This window comes from Macrobrachium nipponense, chromosome 9 (assembly GCF_015104395.2).
Source record: "Macrobrachium nipponense isolate FS-2020 chromosome 9, ASM1510439v2, whole genome shotgun sequence".
Classification (NCBI taxonomy): domain Eukaryota; kingdom Metazoa; phylum Arthropoda; class Malacostraca; order Decapoda; family Palaemonidae; genus Macrobrachium; species Macrobrachium nipponense.
The window spans coordinates 62,631,294-62,658,360 of NC_061110.1; the positions used below are offsets into that span (position 1 = coordinate 62,631,294).

The following is a 27,067-nucleotide window of genomic DNA, read 5'->3' on the forward strand; positions in this document are numbered from 1 at the left end:
TTTATTTTATTCTGCTTGTATATTTTTTTTTTTTTTTTTCGTGATGGGGATCAAAGGCCAAACCACACGCTCTGCAAAATCCCCCACATATTGTTAATGAAAGATTGGCTAGCTCTCGAAGGGGAAATGACGTCGCATTAGTTAACAGTCCAAGCGATTACTAGTAATAATTGGACACCGTTCGGTAAAGTTGAGTTTCGTGCATTAAGCTGGCCTCACACTAGGCATTTTTTTCTCGAGCAGCGAGCTGTTGCTGCCGAGAATGAAAAACCGGGAGCTTTTAGCTCGAGATTCTTGCTTCCGAACAGGACGGGAAGCAGCCAGCACGAGCCGCAAGCCACAAACGTTTTTTGTTACTCTTGCATTCACGTAAGTTTCCGAGAAATAAACCACTGCAGCGCATCTTGCAACAGTCCGACAATTTCTGGGCGCCATGATGATATCAGATGATCAGTTTTGTTTACTTTTTCCTACGGCTCCTCGAAACCACGAGTTCCTAGTGTGACGATACAACACTTTTGCTCGCGAGCATCGGCTGGATGCTGGCCAAAACCACGAGCAAGAAATGACTTGCTTTAATCAGGACCACCGTAGATTTGAGTTCTCGGAGTTGTGAAGTATGTGATTGGTATTTCCGATAAAGAATAAATTAAATTATAACTTATTATGAATAATTATAACTTATTATGAATAATTTTGTTTGTGCATCTTTTTTTTTTTTTCATCATACGCAGCCTAAATACACAAGCATCATGCTTTTTATTCTTTTGAATTGGTGTTGGCCTACGTAAGCGATCGCACATAGATCACATTAATTGAAGGGATTGTGAAGCATAGACTTATGCAGCCAGTTCCCTACGTTAGGGTATTAATACATCATAATTCGGCATGCTAAATGTTAATATCATTGAGAGATTAGGCCTACACGTCAATTTCTTATATTTTAAGCCAATGAATAAAACTGAACTGTTCTATAACAAAAGACTACACTGCCATGTCTTTTAAAGACAAAGTCAGTCTTAAGGTTGGCATTCTGATACACAAAAAAAGACAGAGCATAAACCTACATGTCAGTTTCTTATATTATGAGGGCATAGGCCTACACGTCAGTTTCTTATTGCAAATAGTTTTCTACCAGTATCTGTCGAATACAGAGTAACTTTTAATTAATATAGTAGTTTAAACTCCACGAGCCCCGTATTTTACACAGGGAGTGAGTATTCGACCGCGGCGGCCACCGCTTGTTTAACGTTGTAATCGTTCACATGAAGCGTTTTTTACCGGGCGGCCAACCAGCGCGGTAAGTGCCTTTATATTATATATATCTATATATATATCTCTATAATAATATATATATATATATAGATATATATATATATATATATATATATATATATATATATATATATATATATTACATTTACTTTTTCGTGACATCCAGTGTCAGAATGGCCGTGGAAGAAATAGCTCGCTTTTGGCTGCTGAATCGCAGACTGAATCGGCGCAAACAGCGCCAAAGACGGCTTTGGGTACACCCAATTTGGTTTATTTGTAGCATTGTACCCATCTTTAAGAGAGCATGAAGAACAATTTTTCAATTATTTTAGAATGTCTGGGAAATCTTTCTTTGATCTGTTATCAACACCTTGATGAGGGATTCCATCTGCCCAGAACAATTATTTTAGAATGTCTGGGAAATCTTTCTTTGATCTGTTATCAACACCTTGATGAGGGATTCCATCTGCCCAGAACAAAAACTTGTCACAACTTTAAGGCGAGTCCTTTACTGTAATCAGTTTTATTGAAGTAAATGTGTTCTATGTATAAATTAAACAACTATTTCCCTGGGGAAAAAATGCCATGCACTTATTAATTCCATTTCCCTGTCACACAGATTCATGAATGAATCGGTATCAAAATGATCCCTGTCCATCGTGACAGCAGTGCAATAATGTGAGTGACTGTGAGTCACGGGGACAAGGATTTGAGGTCTCAAAGAGAACAGAACTAGGACTGATAAATTTCTTATGTTGTTTTAGATCTAGCTGGCCTTATGCCAGCACGGGCTCTTGCTCTTAGAGCAGCCCGTAACAAATTTATTACCTGGGCAAGCGAATACATAGCAGTGTGCGGACGTAAAGGAGTGCTCGACTCCCTGGGGTCCGTCACTCGCACACCGGTGGAGAAGAATTTGTTTCTTATTAGTCAATAACATGGTAATAATAAAGTACATAATTGACATACATTGATGAATTATATATCGGCGCAAAGGCCAGGAAATTCTATGTACAGACACATACATATGATTTTCGCTGCTTAGCGAGATGATATACAAGGCTGTGATTAGTAGGTAATGAAGGCCTTAACACAGGTCTTAGAAGAGGTATGAGATGGTGATCAGCAGGTCTTTACACTTTATCACAATATCTTGGTACCAGGAGTTGACCCCGCATTCTTGATATTTAAGGTTGGGGGTTGGGCTCGGTTGTTGGGCCATCTGGCGGGCCTGCCGGGAAGTCATCTCTCGTCCGGCCACTGGGATGGCCTCGACCTCGCTTTGGGACATCAGTTCATTCACTCAAGGTCTTGTTTTGTGGAGGAATTCTCGGACGTCTGCCGATCTCTTCCCAGGTCTCGTTGTCCATTAGGAAGGCTGTCTTTAGCCTGTTGACGGATACCCAGTTTTCCTGCCCGTGGATGTTGACGAGGTAGGCTTTGGAGTTTCTAAGGTCTGGACAGGGGTGGGCAGTGGGCGTCGTTCCTCAGGAAGATGTATGTAGTTGTGTGTTCTTTCCATGAAGGTCTTTCAGCACTGCACAAATCCTTTTGCTATTTCTCTTAGTCTGCTGAGGGGCGTATCCTGGTTGTCAGGTTCTGTGGGGAAAAATTCGCCCGGTACTGCCAGTGCTTCCCCGTAGACCTTTTCTGCAGAAGATTCTTTGCTGTTTGCTTTCGTTGCTGTTCAAAGTCCTAGCAGAACGTAGCTGCACCTTCCAATTTTCGTTGGTGCAGCGTGCCATCAGTGCCGATTTTAATGAATGGTGGGCCCTCTCCACCATTCCTTTGGCTATGAAGTTATATGCCATCATGCTGTGGAGAGTTGTCCCCATCAGGTGTGTCAGGGAGACCAAAAGTTCTGACAGGAATGCTGAGCCCCTGTCCATGGTGATGTTGTCTGGCACAACAAAACGGCTTATCCACCTTTATACCAGAGCTTCTGTGTAGGCACTTGTAGATGTTTCTGTCATCGATGTTGCTTCTGGCCATCTCGTCGACCGGTCCATGATTGTTAGTAGGTATCTGGCGTCCACGTGGTTGAGGGAAGTCTCCGATGCCAGATCCTGTGTGCCGGGTTATCTTGCTTGTCTGGCACAGTATGCAGTTCTTTGCCCATCTCCGCATGTCCTTTTTTTATCCCGTGCCACATGAACTTGTCTGTCATCAGGCACACTGTAGTACATCCCGATGGATGGGAGAGGCCGCCGATGATGTTGAACACCTGCTTTCGTCTTGATGCTCATATTAGGGGGGCGGGGGTGGCCTTTGCTGGTGTCACAGAGACGTGTTGATCCCTGTTCTCCTACTGGCATGTCCTTCCACTTCAGCGTGGTGAGTACCATGCAGTAAGCTGGTGTTTCAGGGTCTGCGGTTTGTTTCTTTGCCAAGTGCTTGTAATCGATGCTCAGGTGGACTGGGTTCTTCTTTCTGGGGACATACCTGATGGTGCACCCAAACTAGGATATAGCGGCCAAGTGCTGCTGCTGTCTTGCAGACCACACATCCCCAGCCTTCGTGAATGAATGTACCAAAGGCATGTGGTCTGTCTGAATGGTGAAGGGGGTGCCATCCAGTGGGTACTTGAAATGTCGCATGGCCTGGTAGATTGCCAGCAGTTCCCCGCCGAATGCACTGTAGTGGGTCTGAGATGGCTTCAACTGGCAGCTGAAAAAGGCAGGTGGGTGGGGGCATCCATCCACTATCTGCTTTCATCTGCTCGAGTGCCCTCTGCTGTGGCACTTCCCAGATCAGGGTGCCATCTACATAGCAGACTTAGAAAGGTAAGTCCCCCAGAATGCTGTCCATCAGACGTTGGAATGTGGTCCCGGCGTTCCTGAGGCCAAAGGTGGAATAGGAGAAGGTATATGTCTTGAACGGCATGATGATGGCTGTCTTTGGAATATCATCAAGATGCACTGGCACCTGAAAATAAGATTTAAGTATATCTGTTTTAGTAAATATTTTGGCACTGTTGGGTCCTGCATGTTTGGCAGGGGGTAATGGTCAAGCATTGTTACCAGGTTTAGTCAACGATAGTCCCATTGGAGCGTCCAGTAACCATCTGGCTTCTTCACCATGTGGAGGGGGAACGCCCACAGGCTTGATGCCTTCTTGCAAATACCCATTCTCTCCATTTCGTGAATGCCTGTTTGGCATCCTGGAGCTTTTTGGGCGACAGGTGATGGAATCTGGCATGTGTAGGTGGTCCAGTGGTGGTAATATGATGGTAGATGCCGTGCTTGGCATGTGTTCCCGGCACCTGGTGTAGCTCCAGCTAGGAGATGTCTGGGAACTTTTTAGGAGGGAGCTGTATTTGGACAATGCAGCAGCACATACAGCCAGCATTCCTGGGCCACAGAGAGTGGGCGGGAGCAGCAGCCTCTGGGGTCTAGAAGGTATTTACAGCCAACGCCTATTAGCAGGGCATGTTGTGCCAGGAAGTCTGCACCTAGTAGAGGGAATCTGAAGCCAGCGATGACGAAGGGCCATTCATACTTGTGCCCCAGGATGGATATTCTGCAGGTCTGGGTTCTGTAGCAGCGGATGGGGTTTCTGTTTGCGGCTACCAGTGCGACTGTGGCATTGGGTGGGTGGTTGCGGTCCTCTCTCAATGGTGGGAAGACTGACTGCATAGCGCCTGTGTCTACCAGCATTCAGCACCCAGAGACTGTGCCATGGATAAAGAATCCTACTTGGGATTCCCCATTGCTTGCAATCACTGCTGTTATGGATGGCCGCCCTCTGCGTTTTTTGGGAACGCACAGGGGGCTTTGCAACTTCTGGTGTTTTTCCCGAAACGTCGGTGAAAGTCATACCATGTTAGGTTAGTCTACATCCTATGCTGCTGCAGTGGCACCTTTTTTTTATTTTGTATATTGCGTGTGTATCCCCCTCCTCAACCTTCGCTTCTATCAGGCTTTAGGCTGCAGGTGCTGCAGCGAGCTTGGAGGTTTTGGTGGCCTCTTGGAGTTTATGTACGACATTCACCAATTTCTCCATTGGAAGTGTTTCTGCCTCCATGATTTGTGCCCTCACCTCCTGAGGAAGGCGCCACAGGAATATTTCTCCCAATAAGCTGATCTCCCTTCTTTTGTCAGGTTCTTCACGGTCCGGCAGCATCAGGAGACCTCATAGCTCATCCCAGGCTTCCAGTGAACTTCCTGCAGAGGTCTTCATATTTGATCTTTTCCGGCTGTGCATGTAGCCAAGGTGTAATTTTATTAAACACTTCCTCGGGCAGCATCGTCATGGTGATATCTGCTTTGATTTCCTCATCCGAGACCTTTGCTACATGGAAATGTACAGAGGCCCGCAGGAACCATGACGTGGTGTTTTGCTTCGAGAATCACAGCAGCTTTATCACCTGAATTATCATGGTTTTTGAAAGCGAGAGGGGGATACAGATGATCTGTGGGCTCTCAGGTTGATTCTCAGGGTCTGAGTTTGTCATTTTGACTCAGACTAAAACACGAATTAAGTGTCGTATTTAGTCCGTTAATGGTGTTCAGGGCTCGTCAGAAGTCAAAACTATACGCCGTCTGGGTCCGTTAATGACTTTCTGAATACAATCAATGTGGATTGTAAATGGCAGGGCCAAACTGCTCGAACACACCAGAATGTACCTGGAGAGGTACACCATATTTAGTCCGTTAGTAGCTTGGGTTATTTTTCAAGGAAGGAGCTTTCAAAAACCTAAACTTTTGTCACCGTCTGGTAGTGTTAAAGACATCTGAAGGTAAGCACAGCCGTAGTGAGTCCTTTAATGGTAAAGCCAAAACCGCTGTTTTACCATCACTCCTCGGGTCACCAGTTGTGATGTCTCAATGAAAACAGAACTAAGACTGATAAATTTATTACCTAGGCAAGCGAATACATAGCAGTGTGCAGACGGAAAAGGAGTGCTTGACTCCCTAAGGTCTGTTGCCCGCACACCAATGGAGAAGAATTTGTTTCTTAATAGTCAATAACATGGTAACAATAAAGGACATAGTTGACATACATTGATCAATTATATGTCGGCGGAAAGGCCAAGAAATTCTATGTACAGACACATATATGATTTTCGCTGCTTAGCGAGGTGATATACAAGATCGTGATCAGCAGGTCTTTACAAGGACCTGGTGGCCAGGGTTGCTATGGTAGTGCACAATCTCTTTTTCTCATTGGCTGACACACTGCCAATGATGGCGCCTGCTTTCCTCAAAAAGCGTGGTTCACCGCTGTGTGTGAACGATCTCATTCACTTGCATGTATCTCGACACGCCTGGCAACCACTCATTGGCAAGGAGAATCTTGCTACCACTGCAAATGCCGTGGTTACGTGTGATTCCATAAGCTAACATTGAACAGTCGAAGGTGCGTATCTCACCATGTGGTTAAAAACGCCCTGTGTGAACATAAGAACAGCAACAAAATCAAGAATAACCACAATAAAAAGGTCGAATATAAGATAGACCTATGATCCAAACATCATAAGCAGCCCAAACCGATAAAAAGACATAAGACTAATATTATAGGGCTACATCATTTGTTGTTTCAAAAGTAGATAATGTCCTTAAGAAAATTCTCAGCAAATTATATCCAATATGACTCGTTTGGCCTATCATACTGTAACTTTAACTTAAAGATAAGCATTTTCTGGTTTTGTTGAGTTCAGTCATTAATTGTCACCCCTCCAATGTGGTAAAATTTCCTGAAATCCCATCTGAAATGCCAGTCTGCATAGCTCGGAGAAAGTCTTTATGTTTAGATCTAGAATGATAAACACGCTTGATAGTATCATTGTCCACTGATTCAAGTGCACTGATTCGAACGCAGACATTCCTTGTGCCATCTCCGTATTCAGGTGGACCTCATTAAAGAAACACAACATCACAGCATCGCGGAACATTCCGGTCCTCATTCATATATATATAATATAATATATATATATATATATATATATATATATATATATATATATATATATATATTATTTCAGGGGATAATATAACGTTAATAATCAGCAGAACGTATTTTAGTTCAGTAAAACAACCATTTCAAAATAAATGAAGATAAAATTAATCAAAAATTAACCAGCTTTTTAAACTATTGCCAACCAAATCAGCTTCGAGGAATGGTTGTAATGTAATCAGTGGGCGGTTCTTAGCTGCAAAGCTAGGTAGATCTTGCTAAAAATCTCCCTTTAAGAAGACTGTAAGGCACCAACACTAACTGCTCCTCCTTTTCGAGAACGTAAAGATCTTACCTAGACATATTTACGAACACCCATGGATATGAAAACACCTATACTAAAAAAAATCATGGTATTAAATCAACTTGGGGAATTTAATTTTTTTTTCTTAAATTGCCTACAAACAAAAAATATCATACATACACACACACACACACACACACACACACACACACACACACATATATATATATTATATATATATATATATATATATATATATATATATATATAAAACAAGGATGCAAATGCTAATAGGCTCTGTTAGAGACCCAATAATTTAATTTTTGACTAAGTTTTGTTTCAATTAAATGTAAGTGCAAGCCTCAATAGCTGTTGAGTTATTAAAGACTTTAATGCAAAGACATCATTTAGCATTTAACTAAGAAAGAGAGAGAGTGAGAGAGAGAGAATCTGTAATAAATTATTCTGAAGGCGAATAAGAGAATTAAAGGTACCTATATATGAATTTTAGCAAAAGAGGTATTTATATTCCCCAACCCCCCTTCTCTCTCTCTCTCTCTCTCTCTCTCTCTCTCTCTCTCTCTCGTCCGCTCTCCTCTCTCTCTCCTCTCTCTCCCTGTTGAGTTATTGAAGCCTTAACGTAAAAACATTATTTGGCCTTTAAAAAAGAGAGAGGAGAATAAGTTAAACAGCTCCTTTAGAAATTATCGGATAAGGAGTTTATTGTGGAAATCCTTTTCCCTCTCGAATTGAAGAAAATGTCCTCTTTTATTATTATATCCATTTTTTTTCGGAAGCTTGTAGTCAAAATTACATCGTTCTACCGGGAAAGCGCATTTATTGAATCCGGTTAGAATTTTTCAAACTATTTTTTTTTTCTGCATGTTTTACAAGGACCGTAATGTAGAAAGGTCAATATTATGTGTTCATAAAACAGTAATGTGTTCGTTAGTTACTCACATTCAAGAAATTAATATTCAACAAAGTTATACCACTGGCCTCTTTAGCAGATTCGTAACAAAAGCCGAGTAAACGAAGGGAGAGAAGGCAGCAGAGACTACACTCGCGGCCTTTCTCGAAAGGCACGGTGACTCGCGCCCACACAAGCTAATCGTGTGACGATAGCATTGTGTGGTAACACTGAAATGCAAAGTTGGCACCGTGTAAAATATAGAGGGGGAGGGGGTCGCTGGAGGCCAAACACAATTTAAGGGAAAAAATCGTAAGGAAACTCAAGAGTTGAATTTACAGGAGAATATATTTACACCTTAACATTTCTGTACTGATTTCAAGGTGCCAATAAGGACGCTAAAGAGCCAGATAATAGATTAATTGCTGGGAGCAATGAACACGTGTCCAGAATACGTGAGGTGATTCACAGCGTGTAATTTTGGGCCCAGAGCAGAAGGACAGGGAAGAATCCACCCTCACTGCAGGATTTTGCAGGAGACCTGCAACATATACAATGTATAAATACACGTGCGGGGGTGGGCAAAGAAAGGCTGAATTATGGCTCAAACGTTACTGTACTGAAAAGGGTAGGAAATTAAACACAATCACTTCCTAGTTAACCACAGCTCCTAAACCAAGATATCTTCTAAGGGAGCACAGCTGTAGGGATGAATGAGTCACTATAGGACAGAAAATGAAGTATAGGAAGATTGCCACCACTCGTTCGCACGCACCTTTCTCTAGAGAAATATATCTTCGTAAAAATGTAGGTGAAGGAAGTCGACTTCTTCAAAGCACTAATAGGCAAGGCTTCTCATGTGGTAGTCCACAGTCACGTGAGTTTAGTCGTGGCAGCCAGGGGGGGCCTAGGTTAGCAGGTGTGACCTTACCTGAACTGGGGTTGGGAGAAAGTGAGGCCGACTTTCTGTTGTTGTTAAAGATTAAGCTGGCTTTATGCCAGCACGGGCTCTTGCTCACAGAGCAGCCCGTAGGGCCGACTTTCGTGAGCCCTTGGCTTTTATGCATCCCGATGACTCATCTCTGCAGTTCTGGAAAAGTGCGAACGGGACAGCACAGGCAAAACAAGAGAAATGTGGGATGCGCGGTGAGAGGGAGAGAAGGAAAATATCAGAGGTGTGTTTTCAAGATTACTTTACATGTATGATGCAAAGGGGATTCGTAATGATATATATATATATATATATATATATATATATATATATATATATCTATATATATATATATATATATATATACTGGGAAGCATAGATGTCTATGGATCTGATCTTATGGAAAACTATAACCGCGAGGCCCTTGTCATTCAACTATTTGATGTGAGCGTAAACTTTATTTTTGATGATGAAACTTGGTCATTTTGAATGAGATGAACAGAATGTTGCTAGAAACAGGGCGCAACGCGGGAAAGGTCCGTCTCAGCACATGAATGCTCTTTTGTTGCAGATCCGACGACGCCTTCATCAGGGTGAGCGTAATGATCAACCCGGCCATCAACGTCGTAGCGGATGTTCTGGGCTGGGTCTACACCATCGCCTGGGATATCTCCTTCCTGCCTCAGATCTACAAGAACTGGAAGAGGAAAAGGTGACTGGAAAGGAAGAGAGAGCAGAGTCCTGGGAACACCTGCTCTGCTAAGCTCCTCTCTCTGTCTCGACTCTCGCGATCAGACCGAGACTATCTGACAATTTTTACAACTTGCTATTCCTACACCGATACCTGTATGTATAACATACATACGTACAAACATACATAAATGTCAACAGATTTTTCGTTGTAGGTAAAATAAAACATAAATAGTCATGTTATCACTCAGAAGCACACACACACACACACACACACACACACACACACACACACACACACACACACACACACATATATATATATATATATATATATATATATATATATATATATATATATATCAACTAACCGAAGGGGAATTTCTTATCAACCGAAACTGTTTTCCAAATTTCGTTGTTCTAACTTCCAAATTAGCGATGGGGAGCTGAGCAGATCAGAAGTGACAGGAGCATGACAGTTGGGGTGAACTTTCGGGTGTGAAATGATGATGATAATAAAGACGATGATTCGATGCCTCATTTCGTTTCATGGTTCTCAATTAATATTTTCTGCTTTCTTTTTAGCGTCGTCGGACTGGCCTTTGATTTTCTAACGTTAAACTTCATCGGATTCTTTTCCTACATGATGTACAACATTGGAAATTTATGGATCCCAGAAATCCAGGTAAGATTGAACGACTGGTGTACTGTACTGCAGACCTAGAGTTCAAAGGCATTTCTCCCTCCTCAGCGGAAAACACCTGTGAAGGAGGATCTTCACCGATTCTAGCGGAAGCTTCATTTTTTCCAGGTCGAAAATCTCTCCTCGCATATTCCTAATACAAGAGAAATCAGTGTTATTATACTGAACCCTAATTCATGATTTCCTTTTGCTCTTTTCGGTGGAAGGAATGCATAATCTAGATATTAAAAATTAAAATGCTAATTGTTTAAAAGGAGCCTTACGCGCAAAGCTTAGTCATCATGCAAAGCAGCTTCTAAATCTAATGCTTCTGCTTATTCTTCTAATGAGTTCACTGAAGTTCTATTTTAACGGTGAGATATCGTGTATGTATATAAGTACACAGGCTCGCATTATATATGTATTTATGTGTGTGTGTCTTTCAAATAATATGCAACGAATGTTTTATAGTAGATTGGGATGTCAATTGCCCTATCTACTTGGCCATCAAACGATGACTGGTCGCATTCCACTGTAATAGACATATGGCTGTGAAATTCAGGGTCTGTGCTTAGAATCGAAATGAACTCTCCTCCGCAACAGCTGAGTAGCTGCAAGAGATGAGACAATAGGCTATGGTCAGGATAATCTCTCAATTTTATATATCAAATTTATATACTTGAAACTATTAAGGTACAAATATCCCGTCGTCATCTAATTTTCTTGATCTCTGGATTAACTTACTCCAAAAGAACATTAAAGATGTGTATTATAGTTTGACTAGACCAAACTCCTAATATATTATGAGCATTATATTATGCTATCAAAGTTGTGATCTCGAATATAAGAACAGATAGTGAATTCGACGCACTTGTGGACATCAGAGTCAAAATAACATTCTTACCCGTCTTAATATTAGGCTGAATGCACAAGGTCGCCGTCACTACTCCTACTCAAAAAGTCATAAGTGCGGAAGTTGTTTAGATAGAAGGACTTATGATAACATGTGCACAGCATTTCTCTTTGGCTGTGAGTACATCGGAAACTAAAGTGAATTCGAAAATAATGGAATATTTGCCGCAGAATATCTAAATATTTCAAAAAATATATATAGGTAGGTATATATATATATATATATATATATATATATATATATATATATATATATATATATATATATATATATATATTATATAGCATCGAGCTACAAATATCCTTTATATCCAATTCGCTCTACCTCGAAATTAATATAGTTTCATATATGTTAACCGAAGGGGAATTTTTAGTTGATAATAATTTCGTCCTCGTATGGATTCGAACCAGCGCACAGAGGACGAAATTATTGTCAACTAAAATATTCCCCTTCGGTTAACATATATATAAAAAATTAATTCTGAGGTAAAGTGAATTGGATATTAAAGGGCATTTGTAGCTTAATGCATGTATATGAATCACGGTGATGTAATTAAAATTCATATGTACACACACACACACACACATACATATACTATATATATATATATATATATATATATATATATATATATATATATATATGTGTGTGTGTGTGTGTGTGTGTGTGTGTGTGTGTGTGTACGTGCGCTTTTCCCTCTCCAGCTATACACACACACACACACACACACACACACACACATATATATATATATATATATATATATATATATATATATATATATATATATATATATATATATATATGTATGTGTGTGTGTGTGTGTGAGTACGTGCGCTTTTCCCTCTCCAGCTATATATATATATATATATATAAGTCATATCACATTTCCGTGATTCATATACATATATCGAGCTACAATGTCCTTTAATATCTAATTCGCTCTACCTCGGAATTAATATATTTTCATATATGCTTAACCGAAGGGGAAATTTTTTCTCGATAATAGATTTGCCTGGAACCAGGGCGAACCTATGGATCCTTTCAAACCCAGGAACGTCAGTGAAGCGTTACCTACTACACTCTCGCGGTGGTGTAAGTAGGTAACGCTTCACTGACGTTCCTGGTTTGAAAGGATCCATAGGTTCGCGCCCTGGTGGCCAGGCAAATCTATTATCGAGAAAAAATTCCCCTTCGGTAATTAAGCATATATAGAAAATATATTAATTCCGAGGTAGAGCGAATTAGATATTAAAGGACATTGTAGCTCGATATATATCTATATATATATATAATATATATATATATATATATATATATATATATATATTATATATATATATATATATAATATATAAATATATATAATATATATATTATATATATATATATATTGAGAGAAGAGAGAGAGAGAGAGAGAGAGAGAGAGAGAGAGAGATGAGTGTGCGTGTTCACAAGCGATATCCAATTTAACTCAGGACATGAATATATCCGACTTTGAAACAATACGAAACTATAGTACTGACCCCATTCGACTTCTATTTTGCTTGCAGGCCGAGTTCCACGATCGTCATCCAACATCTGTGATGCACGTCAGACTCAACGATGTCATCTTCCCTATGTACGCTTTGCTCTGCACTGCTATTCAAATTGTGCAGTGTATTTTCTATAAGGTAAGGCAAGAACACAGCTCTTTTACCCCACTGCGAAGGTTGTTAGTATATTAGCGTAGTGATTTATGATCCTAATCGCAGATTTATGAATATATATATATATATATATATATATATATATATATATATATAATATATATATATATATAGTATATAGTATGTATGTATGTATTGTTATGACGATGAGAGATGACTTTTTCCTTTTTCCTTCCTTGCGTGATTACTTCAACAATCAAAGACTGACGAGTCAACGAAAATAGCGGATTAAGTACGTACTAAAATGTCAATTGGAATTCTTACAAATAGAGTAACGTCTGCAGTGCTTTGAAAACTACAATATTAAATACCTGATTGCTGTTTTTTTTTTAATCAAAACCCAGAAATGTTTTCAAACGTGCTTTCTTTTTTTACATATCAGTATTATTTGTTTATCGTCAGAACACTTTCGGGACCATTGGCCAGCTATTCCTTTAGCAATTCTATTTATGACCACACCAGAATGCATATTTTCTCTCCTTAACCTAATTCTTTCCCCTTCCTAAACCAGAGAGACCCTGGTCAACGTGTGTCTATGACGTGTCGGGTCATCTCGAGTCTTATGATTGCTGCCGAGGTCATTGTACTCATCATAGCAGCAAGTTCTGATCTCCTTCAGTGGCTGGATCTCCTGTTATGTCTCTCCTACATCAAAATCTTGGTTACCTGTATCAAATATATACCACAGGTGAGTTCTCCCAGCTTCTTGAGTTTTATTATCATTATTATCATTTTCGCCCACTATGACGAGGTTCCCTGCCTTTTTAGAATTATTTATCTGCTTCCCAAATATGTTGTTAGATCTAGATCATATTTAACATGTAAAGATACCTAAGTCAGTAGAGACTAATGACAATAACCACAAATAACGCGAGACAAAAACGTCCCTCCAGTCTGTGGGGAAACGGTTATGGGGTTGGCAGCCTCATTGCAAGCATCCTGATCCCAAATTTTAATGGGTGTTCTACCACCCGGCTTCCTCTAACAGGCTTGTCAAAACCAAATTATGGAGAAATAAGGTAGGTTGTTTCAGCCAAAAATTAGTAAGAGTTAGAATATTAAGCTCGAAATTCCTTTCTGACATTGAGTACCATTAATAAAGGGGTGCAAAGAATTTCTCTACTCGGCGAGACTCATCTAAACTTTCTCTCGGAACTAAGTCCTCTCTCATTTGTGCACTTGCTTACTAAGGCATTATTGTTTTTCTATTCAACAAAGCACTATGGATAAGCTGGTATGCCTATAAAAGCTTCATAAGGCCATGTAGAGATGTTATGTCATAGTGGCATTAGTTCCTCTGACCTTTCAAGTCCGCTCTGGTGGGCATCCATGGAGTCACAAAAGGTGAAGGAACTAAGATACATATTACACAGGTATATATAACATATGGGTGAGTGCATACTAATGCATACATAGAGAAGACTTAGGCAAAATGAATACCATAGAAACAGTTATTGCATATTTACATTTAAATGGAATTTGACACCATTGCGAAAATATAAAGATTTCCTCGATTCTCAAAACAGCAACAAAGCAACGGTACTAGAAAAACTGTAAAATAAAAGAAAATAATAATCCAATTCATGATTTATACCTTGACAGTACAACCTCATTAAAGAAAAAAAAATGTATTTATACATATATAAATATACGTGTGTATATATATATATATATATATATATATATATATATATATATATATATATATATATATATATATAATATATATATATATACAGGTATAGTGGAATATCTTAGTTGCAAATATCATTGCTGGACATTCCTTCCCAGTTATAAGTAGCTGAATTTTCTACTTGCAGAAGCAGTTGGAAAAGTGCCATCTGCAGGTCCTTGTCCTTTATTTTATGCAACTGTCCTTATAATGAAATACGTTTTGAAGTATGTACCACAGTATTTGTGGATTTCGTAAAAAATTGCTTCAATCTATCAAATCTTTTTGTTGAAGTTTCTTCTACGCCAATCTGTTCGATCATCCCTTCTTTGCTTGGTCGGTCTAAGACACTGCAAGACTTGCGTATTTCCACAAATTTCTTGCAGTAGCGGCCTTTTTATAGTTTTAAGAATGATCTCATTTGCCTCTTGGTTTCTGGTGGTGATGTATCCTGGATCTGCATCAGCATTGTATCATCTGTGGTGATCTTATTGCAACTCGTCTTAAGTCATAGGAGTAACTACGGGGGCCCACGGGGGAGCACGTGCCCCCCCCATATGAAACTTGTGCCCCCAACCCGCCCACCCCCGATTTTGAGTTCATGAACCTTGTAGTAAAAGCCTAAACTTAATTTCCATATTATAATTATTATTATTAACGTTAAAATTTTATACATCAAGTAGCTTGGCTGTTTTTTTTTTTATACGAAGAGAAGTGTATTTTACTATATAAACTGTAAGAAAACAATCAATTAATTTTCTTTCTTTATCTCAGGAGTATACGCATTCATTTTCCAAACATTATGTGTGTGAAAGAAATGTAATCAAATTCTGTACAGAAAATAATTTATGGCCGAAAAATCCGTGGATAATATAAAATTTGAAAATCAACATAAGATAAAAAATGAAAACTTCAAAACACGCGCACGCACAGAGACACACACACATTACACACACACACGTGTATTATACTAAAATGTTATATATACCTCAAACTTGCTCTCTCTCTAACCAAATTTGTGTTATGCAATAATGCAATATTACTGAGAGTTTGTATAGGATGTTCGCATATCCAGATGTTTTACTAACTGTTTATATGTCAGTCAGTCATTGACATTACTATTATTATTATATGCTAAGAACATAAGAAATGACAAGTAGACCTATGTCTTAAGCTTCACACCACACAATGCCCATCGTCATTGCCTCAGAATTATAAGAATTTTAACGTGTAGCCTTATGTCTTGACATTGCTTCAAAATATGAGAATTTTAAGTGCAGGCCTATGCCCTGTCATTGCCTAAGAACATAAGAAATTGACAAGTAGACCTATGTCTCGTCATTGCCTCAAAATATAAGAATTTAACGTGTAGGCCTATGTCCTGCCATTGCTTCAAAACAAGAATTTGATGTATAGGCATATGTCCTGTCATTGCCGCAAAATATAATAAATTAACGTTTAGGCCTAATTTCTCAATGATATTAACATTTGACATGCAGGATTATGATGAAATAATACCCTAACATCACAACTGGCTGCATAAGTGTATGCTTCATTTCAATTAATGTGGTCTATGTCAAATCGCTTATGCAGACAAAAAAAAAAAAAAAAAAAAACAAAAAAAAAAAAAAAAAAAAAAAACATGATGCGTATGGGCTGCACAGACAAAATGATCCAAGATCTTCATAATGATATATATAACTTCATATATCTTTTGAGATATCAATTGCATACTTCACAACTCCCGGGAACTCAAATCTGTGGTTTCATGATTCATGCACGAAATTCAACATCACCGAACGGAGTCAAATCCGTACCGGTAATCATTTGGACTGTTAACCAGTATGACGTCATTCCCCCTTCGAGAGCTAGCCAATCACTAGCGTGCAGTGGGCGGGGTTTAGCTGCAAAGCTGGCTGGACTTTGCTAAAGACTTAGACTCTGATCACAACCACTGCTTCTCCAGATCCCTCTCTATGTGACTTTCTTCATTGTCCCTTATACCTGGAATATTCCCAAGAATAAGGTCATAAATGACATATCTAAGCATATCTGTGGTACTCCTATCAATAAGTGTATTGACCCATTTCCTATCAAGCATTTGGTTCTCAGTTGCACTAGTACCATGTGTATTTCAGTGCTATTAAATTCTTCATACCTACATAAATTGCACTAACTGCTATACTATATAGTGCCTCTTTCTCTGCTCATCAGTTCTACATTCTCCCAACAAAACAAGAATATTTCAGCTCCATCTGTCAGCTTCAACTTACCATCTTCAATTTAGTTTTCCAACTAGGCTATGCAGACATCTTCACAAATCTTGATAGTGGTCACCTCCCATAGTCATTCCACTATTAGAGCACTGGCTGTCTCTTGCTTAAACTTTTGATGACCCTTATTTCCAATTTGCCTACAGTTTTTGGCTTAGTTTTCTGGCTTGTGACACATAAAGCACCTATCTCCACGTTTGTCTCTTTGCTTTTGGGTGACCGTTTTGTAGTCCTTCGGTCTCTGGATATCTTCACTAGACCTCATTAGCTTCTAGTATTCCACAAGTTTATCTAATGAGCTTCTAAGTAATGCTTAGCAAGTGTCTTCATCATACCAATATCCATTGATACCCTTTCTCTGAGGAACAGTGGAACCTCTGTTGAACAGGTGTAAAAAGACTGTTCCCTAATGAGCAAGTCTTTAATCCATCAAACTCCTTTCTGCATTCAGTCATTTCAAGTCACCTGTTGAAATATCTCTATAGCCTTACTACAAACTGATATTCACTGTCTCCTTGTTCTAGTTTATTTTTGGGGAATTTCTTCCTAAATCTCTATTCAGTCATTTCATATCTCTTCAAAAATGCTCTATTATCATTCAAGGCTACACTGGAAAAAAAGAGTAAATCATTACCTGATAGTAGCAAACTGATACTATTAAATCCGGGTAAATTGAGCTTTGCAGTGAGAACAGAGTGCTAGAGCTGCTTACCAGTCCTTCAGAGTTCCACTGCCAATTTCTGACTTGAGTTTTAACACTTGAAGTTCATGTCCATGCTTCTTTGTGGCTTCTTTCCTCTGCATTTCAGCGTCTGCTCTGCTCTCGCTGCTTGTCTTTCTCTTTGTCGCTCTGCACTGGCTAGGCCTTGTCGTTCCTTAAATCTGTGCCTTCCAAACAAATCCCCTTGCCACTGCCACAAACTTTGTTACCTAAGTCGTTGCCATACTGGAATACACTTGAACAATTAACAGTAAACTTTAGGGTAACTTAGTAAAATCACACAACAGCATTGCCATTAAGTTAACTACAGTTATCCGAGCACAGCCAACAATTTTATCTCATAATGGTGTTAGGAGTGCTTTTTTAGCGACAGTTTCCAATTCATTTATGCCGTATGGGATTAAATCACGAAATATATTTAAACCTTAAGTTTATTTAAAGTTTTCTGCAACATTAAACCACAAGATAACAATAACAATAAATCCTCGTGGGAGTGGTGTGTCCCTGGCATGTCTCCTTCCCTGAAGCAAAAGCTAAAATTATTTTCTTTGAACTGAAAATACTTTATTCTATCTACGTGAGACGACTAGGGACGAGAGACTTGCCTTCTTTGTCTTGCATTGCCTTCTGTCGCGTTTTCTTAACCAACCATCGGCTGCTCTTATATGACCACCTCCAGCTCTGAAAAATTCTTGCATACACACCACACAGTCTTCAGCAACGTAGACATTGTGTAATCTCGGTCAACCCGACTTGGAAATATCTCTCTTCAAAAAAAGAAAAAAAGCAGATTATGTAAAATCACAATAACCATACTGTTAAATTAATAAAATATACCTGAATTTCCTCCAGCATTTTACTAAACAATTAAATTCTCAAAGATAAGCAATTAGTGTATCTGAGACTCGAAAACATTAACAAAAAAATTAAAGGTTTCTTCTATTCTCAAAATTGCAGTAAACGAACGGTACTTGAGTGAACTACACAAAATTAAAAAAAATAATCAGTGTCATAATCTATACTGTGACACAAAGCAATTTACAGGTTAAAATTTCAGTCCATTTTCAGAAGTCATATCTCGGAATTTCAGATACTTGGAGGTCTGCGGTCTGAAGAATGTTTGTCTGAACGTGGAACGATTGAGTTGTTCTGAATGTCAAATGGCATCTTTCGGGGAGCCACATATTTCATATCCTCCAGGTTTCCCAAACCCCATTGGTCACGAATTCCAAAACTCAATTAACTATCATTTCTTCGATAAAGAGAATATTTACTAAATGCTGGGTTTCGAAAGGTGTTTGGAAGTTCTTCAAAATGGACTCAGATGACCTGTAGTTGTTAATTTTATTAACAATATCTAATGATATTATTAATAGAATTAATGTAGGATTCCCACATGAAGTGTTGATAGAATGGGGAATTTAGAATCGTGGTGTCCTTATTATGAGGAACCTTGCTCATCTTTCGTGGATCATTTTCAACTATTTGAATTAGGAAGTGGCAAAAGATTACCATAAAATGTCCCTAGGATTTAATCATAACGAAAACAAACAAACAAATAATAACCACAAAAATGAATAGAAAGAAAATAAAATGGTTTTCGTGGGGTATCGGACTCTCTCGGCTACATTTGTTCAAAATCCATACCTCAGCTCCCGCCCTCCAAGAGTTCAAGAAATGAGAATCGGTTTTTAAAATATTCCTGTAAATAAGAACTTGTCTGTCGCCCTTACCTTCATTCCATCCTCAGCGAATCCTTTCTTTCATGCCTGCCCCAAGTATAGCATCCGTTCTAGTTGACAAGCAGGTTGTCTCTCAAGCACACGAGAAGTGAAAGACCGCTCCAGGTTCGTTTGTGCCAAAAGTTGCTATATCTAAGATGGAGGAAGTCTGATTTTACCATGACGTTAACAGGTTTTAATTTTCTCATAAACTTTTTCCATTTGCGTTGTTTCTTTGCATGGAAGCTACTAAAGTTTGCTAACCCTCTTAATTGACTAAGCAGAATGACTCCTTCCACATGCAAAACATACGAAAGGAAATGTAAGGTATTGACCTCAACCTAGACTTCTGCGTAACAAACAGTACCTATATGGTATGTACCACCAAAAGTCTCGCAATATCGATCGAATCTTTCCCTCTCGAACGAAAACTAGCTCTGGATTTTTTCAAGCCAATTAACGAATCTCGATAGACAACCTACTACATTAAGATGAATAAAATACGCCCTCACAAAATACCACAAGCTAGAATTATTTTGGATTTAAATGTACAAAATGGCTGATTAGAATTCTTTTTTTCTTTTATAGTGCACTGCAGACCCTAATTACTTTACTTATGCTATGCGAGGTAATAAGTGATTTAGGCCTCCAGTCAAACACACCAGTCAAAAAATATCTTTAAACGTCAAGAATTTATTTTGAAAAAGCTCTTCTAAACTTCGTTCTCTCAAAGCGTAAACTCGGCCAGTTAGAAATTTGGCCCTTTCGATTAGCCCTTACGTCAAGGTTAAATAAAGTTGAAACCTTCAGTGCGCTGTCTTATAATTGAAAAATTCATCCATTTCATTATCATTTTTTAGCACTCGAATTATGCTTACCATTATATAATTATCGTACTTTGGGCCAGAAGCGTTCTTGCCCACATCATCATCATCATTATTATTATTATCATTAACCAAACAAAAACTTCTTTCAGTTTTTCTGAAGGTTGAAAAAGAAACCCACAAAATCACTTTGTAACTTGTTTACTTCTAAGTATTTACATTTAGTTTTACTATACACTCGAGTACTTTAAGGCTGTGGCCCATTTTCAAGAGATGTTTGGGATGTTAGCCTGGGTCAAGGCCCAGCAGTCTTCTGGAACTTCTTCTCGTTGAGCTGTCATTTATTTGATGGCTGTTCTGGTTTCCTTGAGAGTTGCCAATCCCCTCTTGTCGCTCTGATATCCTGAGCTGATGGTCAATGGGATTAATCCTTGAGGTAAGGGTGTGGTCACCAAAAGTCTGTTGGGCAGGAAACCTAATCTCCAGGTCAGCAGGGTCCCATAAGCCGAGCTTTGATATTAAAAGAAGCTAAGATTGACCCTGCTGACCTGGAGATTAGGTTTCCTGCCCAACGGACTTTTGGTGACCACACCCTTACCTCAAGGATTAATCCCATCGACCATCAGTTCAGGATATCAGAGCGACAAAGGGGATTGGCAACTCTCAAGGAAACCAGAACAGCCATCACATAAATGACAGCTCAACGAGAAGAAGTTGATGTTGCTTGCTATTTTTACTTACTACTACTGTCCAAAATTCCTGTCAGTATTTCCTAGAGCAACCGCTTGAATACCTCATCCATAAAGCCCAAGATCAAAATAGAAAACGAATATTTATTGTTGATTCTTCAGTCCCTCAGAAAATGAAGCTTCAAAGCTGAAGCATACACAGCAGGCTTTTATAGCCTTCACAAAAAAAGACATTTTCTCTGTTGTTTTGCACATGTATTGGAATACAAATGATTCATCAAGTAATTTCTGTTGTTTCCAAGCAAGATAGTCCAAAATGGTTGCATTTTTGCGGAAGTTAAACAGTATTTGCAATAAAACCAAATACAACTACTGTAAAATTATAGTGATAAGCAATGTTGCCTCTAAATTTGTGAGTATGGTGACCAATACCACTACTATTAAAGCTCAAATTCTATTTCGCGCCTAGAGGATCAGTTGTGCTATTCATTATCACCCGTACTTTTTTTCCAAAAATTGTAACGTAACAAAACTTGCTTTTCAGGTGACTACATGGAACTAGTATTCTTACGTTACATTTCTGCCCCTCGAAGGTGCCTAAGAATTTCTGTTCAAATGCCAGTCGATCCTCATGAACCAAGGCATACGGTTTGGAGGGCGACGACCACAAGACATTACTAGAAAACGTTGGCTCTCTTTTATTCCGAGTTCCATCTCACAGCAGATCAGATCTTTGTTGTTTTAGTTATTTATTCATTTAAGTATTTTTATTCTACGAACAAAATTCCTGCTTTTATTTCTTTTAATTATTAAGCTAAAGATGTGTTTTATCTTTACTTCATGATCAGCTGTACATGAACTACAAAGTCCAAAGTACAGAAGGCTGGAGCATCTGGCAAGTGATTTTAGACTGCACTGGAGGATCTCTTTCTCTCATACAGATGTTCATGCTGGCTTCAAATTATGGTAAGGATGCTGTTGAAGTAGCTTTTGATAAATTTAGTATTGTCAGTTGGAAAGTGTTACTGATGACTTAATTGTAAATGCCATCTCTCTTATGAACTTGAGGTGCTTTTTCAGATATTTGTTAGAGGCCCAACGTAAGTACAATGCTTAATTATCATTACTTTTGTATCGACATAAAGTTCAAAGCTTTGTAGCACCTTGCATGCAGATTATACGGTATCTGGGAGATATTCCGTTCCTTCGGCATTTTTGACAGGTCTCATTTTTAAATAAGCGATCATTCTCTCACCTGTGTTTCTAGGTACTATTCCCTTGAGGAATAGTACTACCATAGTTGAAAAAGTGCTGACAAACTGTTCCCTTTTGAGCAAATCAGCCAAATCATCCAACTTTTCTACATTCAGCCGTTTCACCTCACCTGTTTAAATATCAGTGTAAACTAACTACAAACTGAAATGCAGTCTCACCTTGTCCTGGTTTAGTGGCCTGGAATTTCCTTTAAAAGCCTTCCGCAGTCATCTAATATCTCTTTAACAGTACATTTTTAGGCTATCATAATTCAAAGCTTCATCACAATTCATATTATAAAAGAAAAACTTTCAAACCCTTACCCAATATAATTGTACTGAGAGAAATAACCCAGTCACTCCTAGGCCAACTTTCTTGATGAAAGTGTCCATAACACCAAGTTTCTCACTAAAACTGGGTGACTTGGGCTAAGCTGCGACCCTAAGGATGCTCGTGCTGCTTACCTGTCCCTGTGGAGGTCCAGTAGAAATTTCTGACCTGAGTCATATTACATGAAATTCATGTTCCTGGTTTCTTTCAGCTTCTTGTCTTTCCTCTTCTTTGAATTTTTCTCATAAGCTCTTTCTCTCCCTCTCAGCTTCCAGTCGCTTTTCTTTCACAATGTTGCTCTGCACGGGCTATTTCCTTCTGTTGGGTCACAAATTCCTCAACTTCTCTGTCTTCTAACCGCCATTTCTCTTCACAGCTCCACAATATTTGCTATCTCCGTCATCCCAGGCTACTTAATCTTAGAATTACATAGTGGAATCATGCCGAAGGACATGCATGAAAATTAATGCTGGCAAGGTTGCCAAATTATGACCAAACAATGTGTGAAGTGGGGTATTGTAGCGGTAGTCTCCAGGCACTTTGTACCTGGCTTAATAGAATACAGAGTAGGTGAAAGATATAAAATCCATTAATGATTCTTAGTCACAACTTATTGAAATTCAAGCCTATCATTACTTATAAAAGCGGTCTATAAGGGGGTGGGGGGGGGGGGGGGGGGGGTTCTTCCTCTATTTCTCCGGCTACCACATATAATACAATCGCCTCTAGCTTTCAGAAACTGTCATATACAGCTGCACATTATTTTGGTCAATTGGGCAGGCAGGAAATATCTCAAATAAACAGATAACATACAAGCTCTTAGAAAATCATATTGACATGCTTTTAGACATATGGCAAACAAAATGGACTAAGATCTTACAAAAGAATTACATTTTCAAAACATCTAAGTGAAATTCACATTTATCAAACCAAGGCGATAGATAACCCTCTGTCTCTTGTATATGAATTTGTTTAAAGTAAAATGCGAATTAACCAAATTCATTGCACGCTATGTTGTATGGTTCAGGTAAGTTGACGATATAATTTGTGTATGACTAAGGATAGAAAATGCAAATAACTTTCTTCACAAATTAAATCAATTAGTACCTTCAACTAATTTCACTATAGATTGCCTAATACATAGAAATAGTAATGGGTTTCAATACAGTGTTTCAGAACGCCTGCTAATATTTCTTCCGTCTAGCATTTTTATTTTGCTCAGAGCAATAAGATTAAGAAATCAGTGTCTACATCTACGTTTTTAAGAGCGTAACGTAAGTATTATAAGCAACCCCGAATACATTGATGATGAAATAGATAAGGTTAGGAATACAGGTCATAAATTGAAATGTCCTGTTTGAGTATTAGACCATGCATTAGAAGCGGAATAGATTCTGCATCAAAACAAAAAAGAATCTGACAGCACAAAATAATTTGCTTCTACTACCAATAATATTTTGTAGTTAATGTCATATTTAGTAAAAAGAAAACACTGAAACATGTATTTACTATATGAACCCTCTACATAAAACTCCACTGTAAGTCTTGTGACAATTTTTACACCAGGCAATCTGGTAAAACACTAGAAAAGAGAATAGAACAGCATGAAATATGTGCTCAGTGAACCGTGGAATTTTTGTACAGTTCAATGAGAACAATCATACTATCAACTGGGAAGAGGCAAAAAAGATGGATTATTCAAATAATGGATTGGAAAGAAATAGCATTGAATCTAGCTTTCGAAAAGAAAGTTATGGTCATATGAATCAGTCAAGGAATGTATAAACTTCATCCTGTCATTTCAAAAGAAATTTGTAAAATGTTTAAATTTTAAAGAAGGCAGCAGGCAAGCCTGAAAAAAGGATTATCATATTTATAAAGATAGTACTGGGGTCGCCAGTACTAAAGCACTTTTTCGCGCACTCCCTTGATACCCGTCACGTGTGGATTTGTAGTCTCCAGCATTCTGTATACTTGTTGGTGCTGTCTCTTGAGCATATATTGTGATGTCTACCACTAGTACCAATGAGATTTTTCACTGCATCCCCTTTGACATCTGTTAGGTGTGGACTCTTGGTCCCAAATGGTTGTGCATGTTTGTCTGTACCGTCTCTGTAGTTTATATATTGTGATTTTTAACACTATGTAGCAGCCTTTCATCAGTGGCTTGGAAATACAGTCGAAACCGGCCAGGACCTAACACCCACTCATTTTTTTCACCTGTGGTGATGTGTGATTCACACGCACACACACGCACACCCACATATGTATGTATGTATGTATATATATATATATATATATATATATATATATACATATATATATATATATATATACATATATATATACCATATATATATGTATATATATATACATATATATATATATATATATATATATATATATATATATATATGTAGCAATTGAAACACCTAGCAGGAAGTATGGAGGTGCTTGAGAGAGAAGAGAGTTTCTGAAAAGTATGCCAGAATAATGGAAGATATGTATGCAGAGGCAACCACGCAAGTAAGAAGCACTGTTGGAACTATGGAGAAGTTTAAGGTGAAAGTTGGTCTCCACCAGGGTTCAGCCCTTAGTCCCTACGTGTTTGATATTGTGATGGATGTTATAACATCGGAATTTAGAGAAGAGGTGCCTTGGTATGCAATGTTTGCTGATGACATTATGCTGACTGATCTAACAAGAAAAGGTGCTCAACTCAAGCTAGGAAGATGGAGAGAAGAATTTGAGAATAGAGGTTTAAAAATTAGCAGAACAAAGACAGGATATATGTGGACAGGTGGAGAGGAATGGCGGTGAACGGTGAAATTGGGCCAAGAAGACATAAAGAGGGTTAGCTCCTTCAAATATCTTGGTTCTGTTATAAGTGAGAATGGAAGGCTTGATGAGGAAGTCAGTAATAGAATTCAGTGTGCATGGATGAATTAGAGAAAGTCATCAGGGATACTCTGTGACAGGAGGATCAGTGCAAAAGTTAAGGAAAGTTATATAAAAGCGTAGTTAGACCAGCCATACTCTATGGGGCAGAGACTTGGCCAATAAATAAAGAACAAGAAAGAAAAATGGAAGTGGCCGAGATGAGAATGCTGAGGTGGATGTGTGGTGTCACAAAAAGAAATAAGATCCGGAATGAATTGATCACGGGGATAGTCAAAGTATTAAAGGTTTAAAAAAAGGCTCAGGAAGGAAGATTGAAATGGTTTGGTTATGTTATGAGGAGAGAAGATGAACACGTATGGAAGAGGGTTGTGAACATGGAGGTGAAGGGAAGAAGAGGGAGGGGAAGGCCAAAGTTCAGGTGGAAAGATAACTTACTGAATGACATGAAGGAAGAGGGTCTAAGAGGATTAGATGTACAGGACAGAGGAAGATGGAGGAGGCTGACTAGAAACAGCAACCCCATACAGAAATGGGAAAAGCTGAAGGCAAAGAAGAAGATAGCAATTGAAACACCAGAAGGGAAGCGCCAACTACATATCAGTTAGGACATCAAGGCCAAAACCCGGAACAGCATTTTTACAATTTTATTGGGACATGTTTCGAGCAGTACTATTACTCGCTATCAACCTAGTAAATTAAAATGAATGACATTATAGTTCTTGCAATCAAATTCACAATAATGCAGCAAAATGACATGTAAAAAATTATAAGAGTACATTAAAAGATGGCTAATTTAAAAAAAAATTTTAAAAGTGGCTAATGAAACAATTGAGTAAATAAAATAAAATAAAGCAGAATGCACATTTAAGTCACAAAATCGGATGGTACAAAGGAACAGTAAATGCACTAAGTCAATATACAAACCAGCAGAATGCAGACTACAAACACAAAAGTGAGGTTACACCCACATTTCTAGCCAATGAAGGATTTATCTTGAATATGTAAAGGGTGACCAGTCTCCTCGCTGTGTTCTCTAATTGCACTGTAACTAGGTCTTGAAAGGTAATTGTCTGCACGAAATGACCTACCAAGGTGTTCAAACCATCTCATCCAGGCTGATCTGGTAGTTTTTCCAACGTAAGTGGGATCACAACTACTGGACTGCCATTTATAGATCAGATTGGACTGAAGGCTTGTTGGTATCGGGTCTTTAATTTTAAAGAAATTTCCTTAATGATTAAACCAAGTTCCAATAATTAAGAAAGACCATTTCAAATGTATTGTGCATTTAGATGATAAAGTCAATAGAATAATTAGACAAACTATATAAATCTGGCTGTTTCTTTAAAGAGGTTTTTCGTGGCCTTCAAGTG

At 38.6% G+C, this 27,067-nt stretch overlaps 1 protein-coding gene across 2 annotated transcripts in view; it reads left to right on the forward strand.

Annotated features, from left to right (window-relative positions):
• Positions 1 to 27,067, forward strand: part of LOC135218651 (cystinosin-like) — a 203,464-nt gene that overhangs the window by 63,713 nt on the left and 112,684 nt on the right. For both annotated transcript variants that reach the window (XM_064255095.1, XM_064255096.1), the window contains exons 4-8: positions 9,887 to 10,027; positions 10,591 to 10,690; positions 13,154 to 13,273; positions 13,821 to 13,997; positions 22,058 to 22,175. In XM_064255095.1, coding sequence (XP_064111165.1) covers positions 9,887 to 10,027; positions 10,591 to 10,690; positions 13,154 to 13,273; positions 13,821 to 13,997; positions 22,058 to 22,175 — 656 coding nt within the window. The remainder of the gene's footprint in view (positions 1 to 9,886; positions 10,028 to 10,590; positions 10,691 to 13,153; positions 13,274 to 13,820; positions 13,998 to 22,057; positions 22,176 to 27,067) is intronic.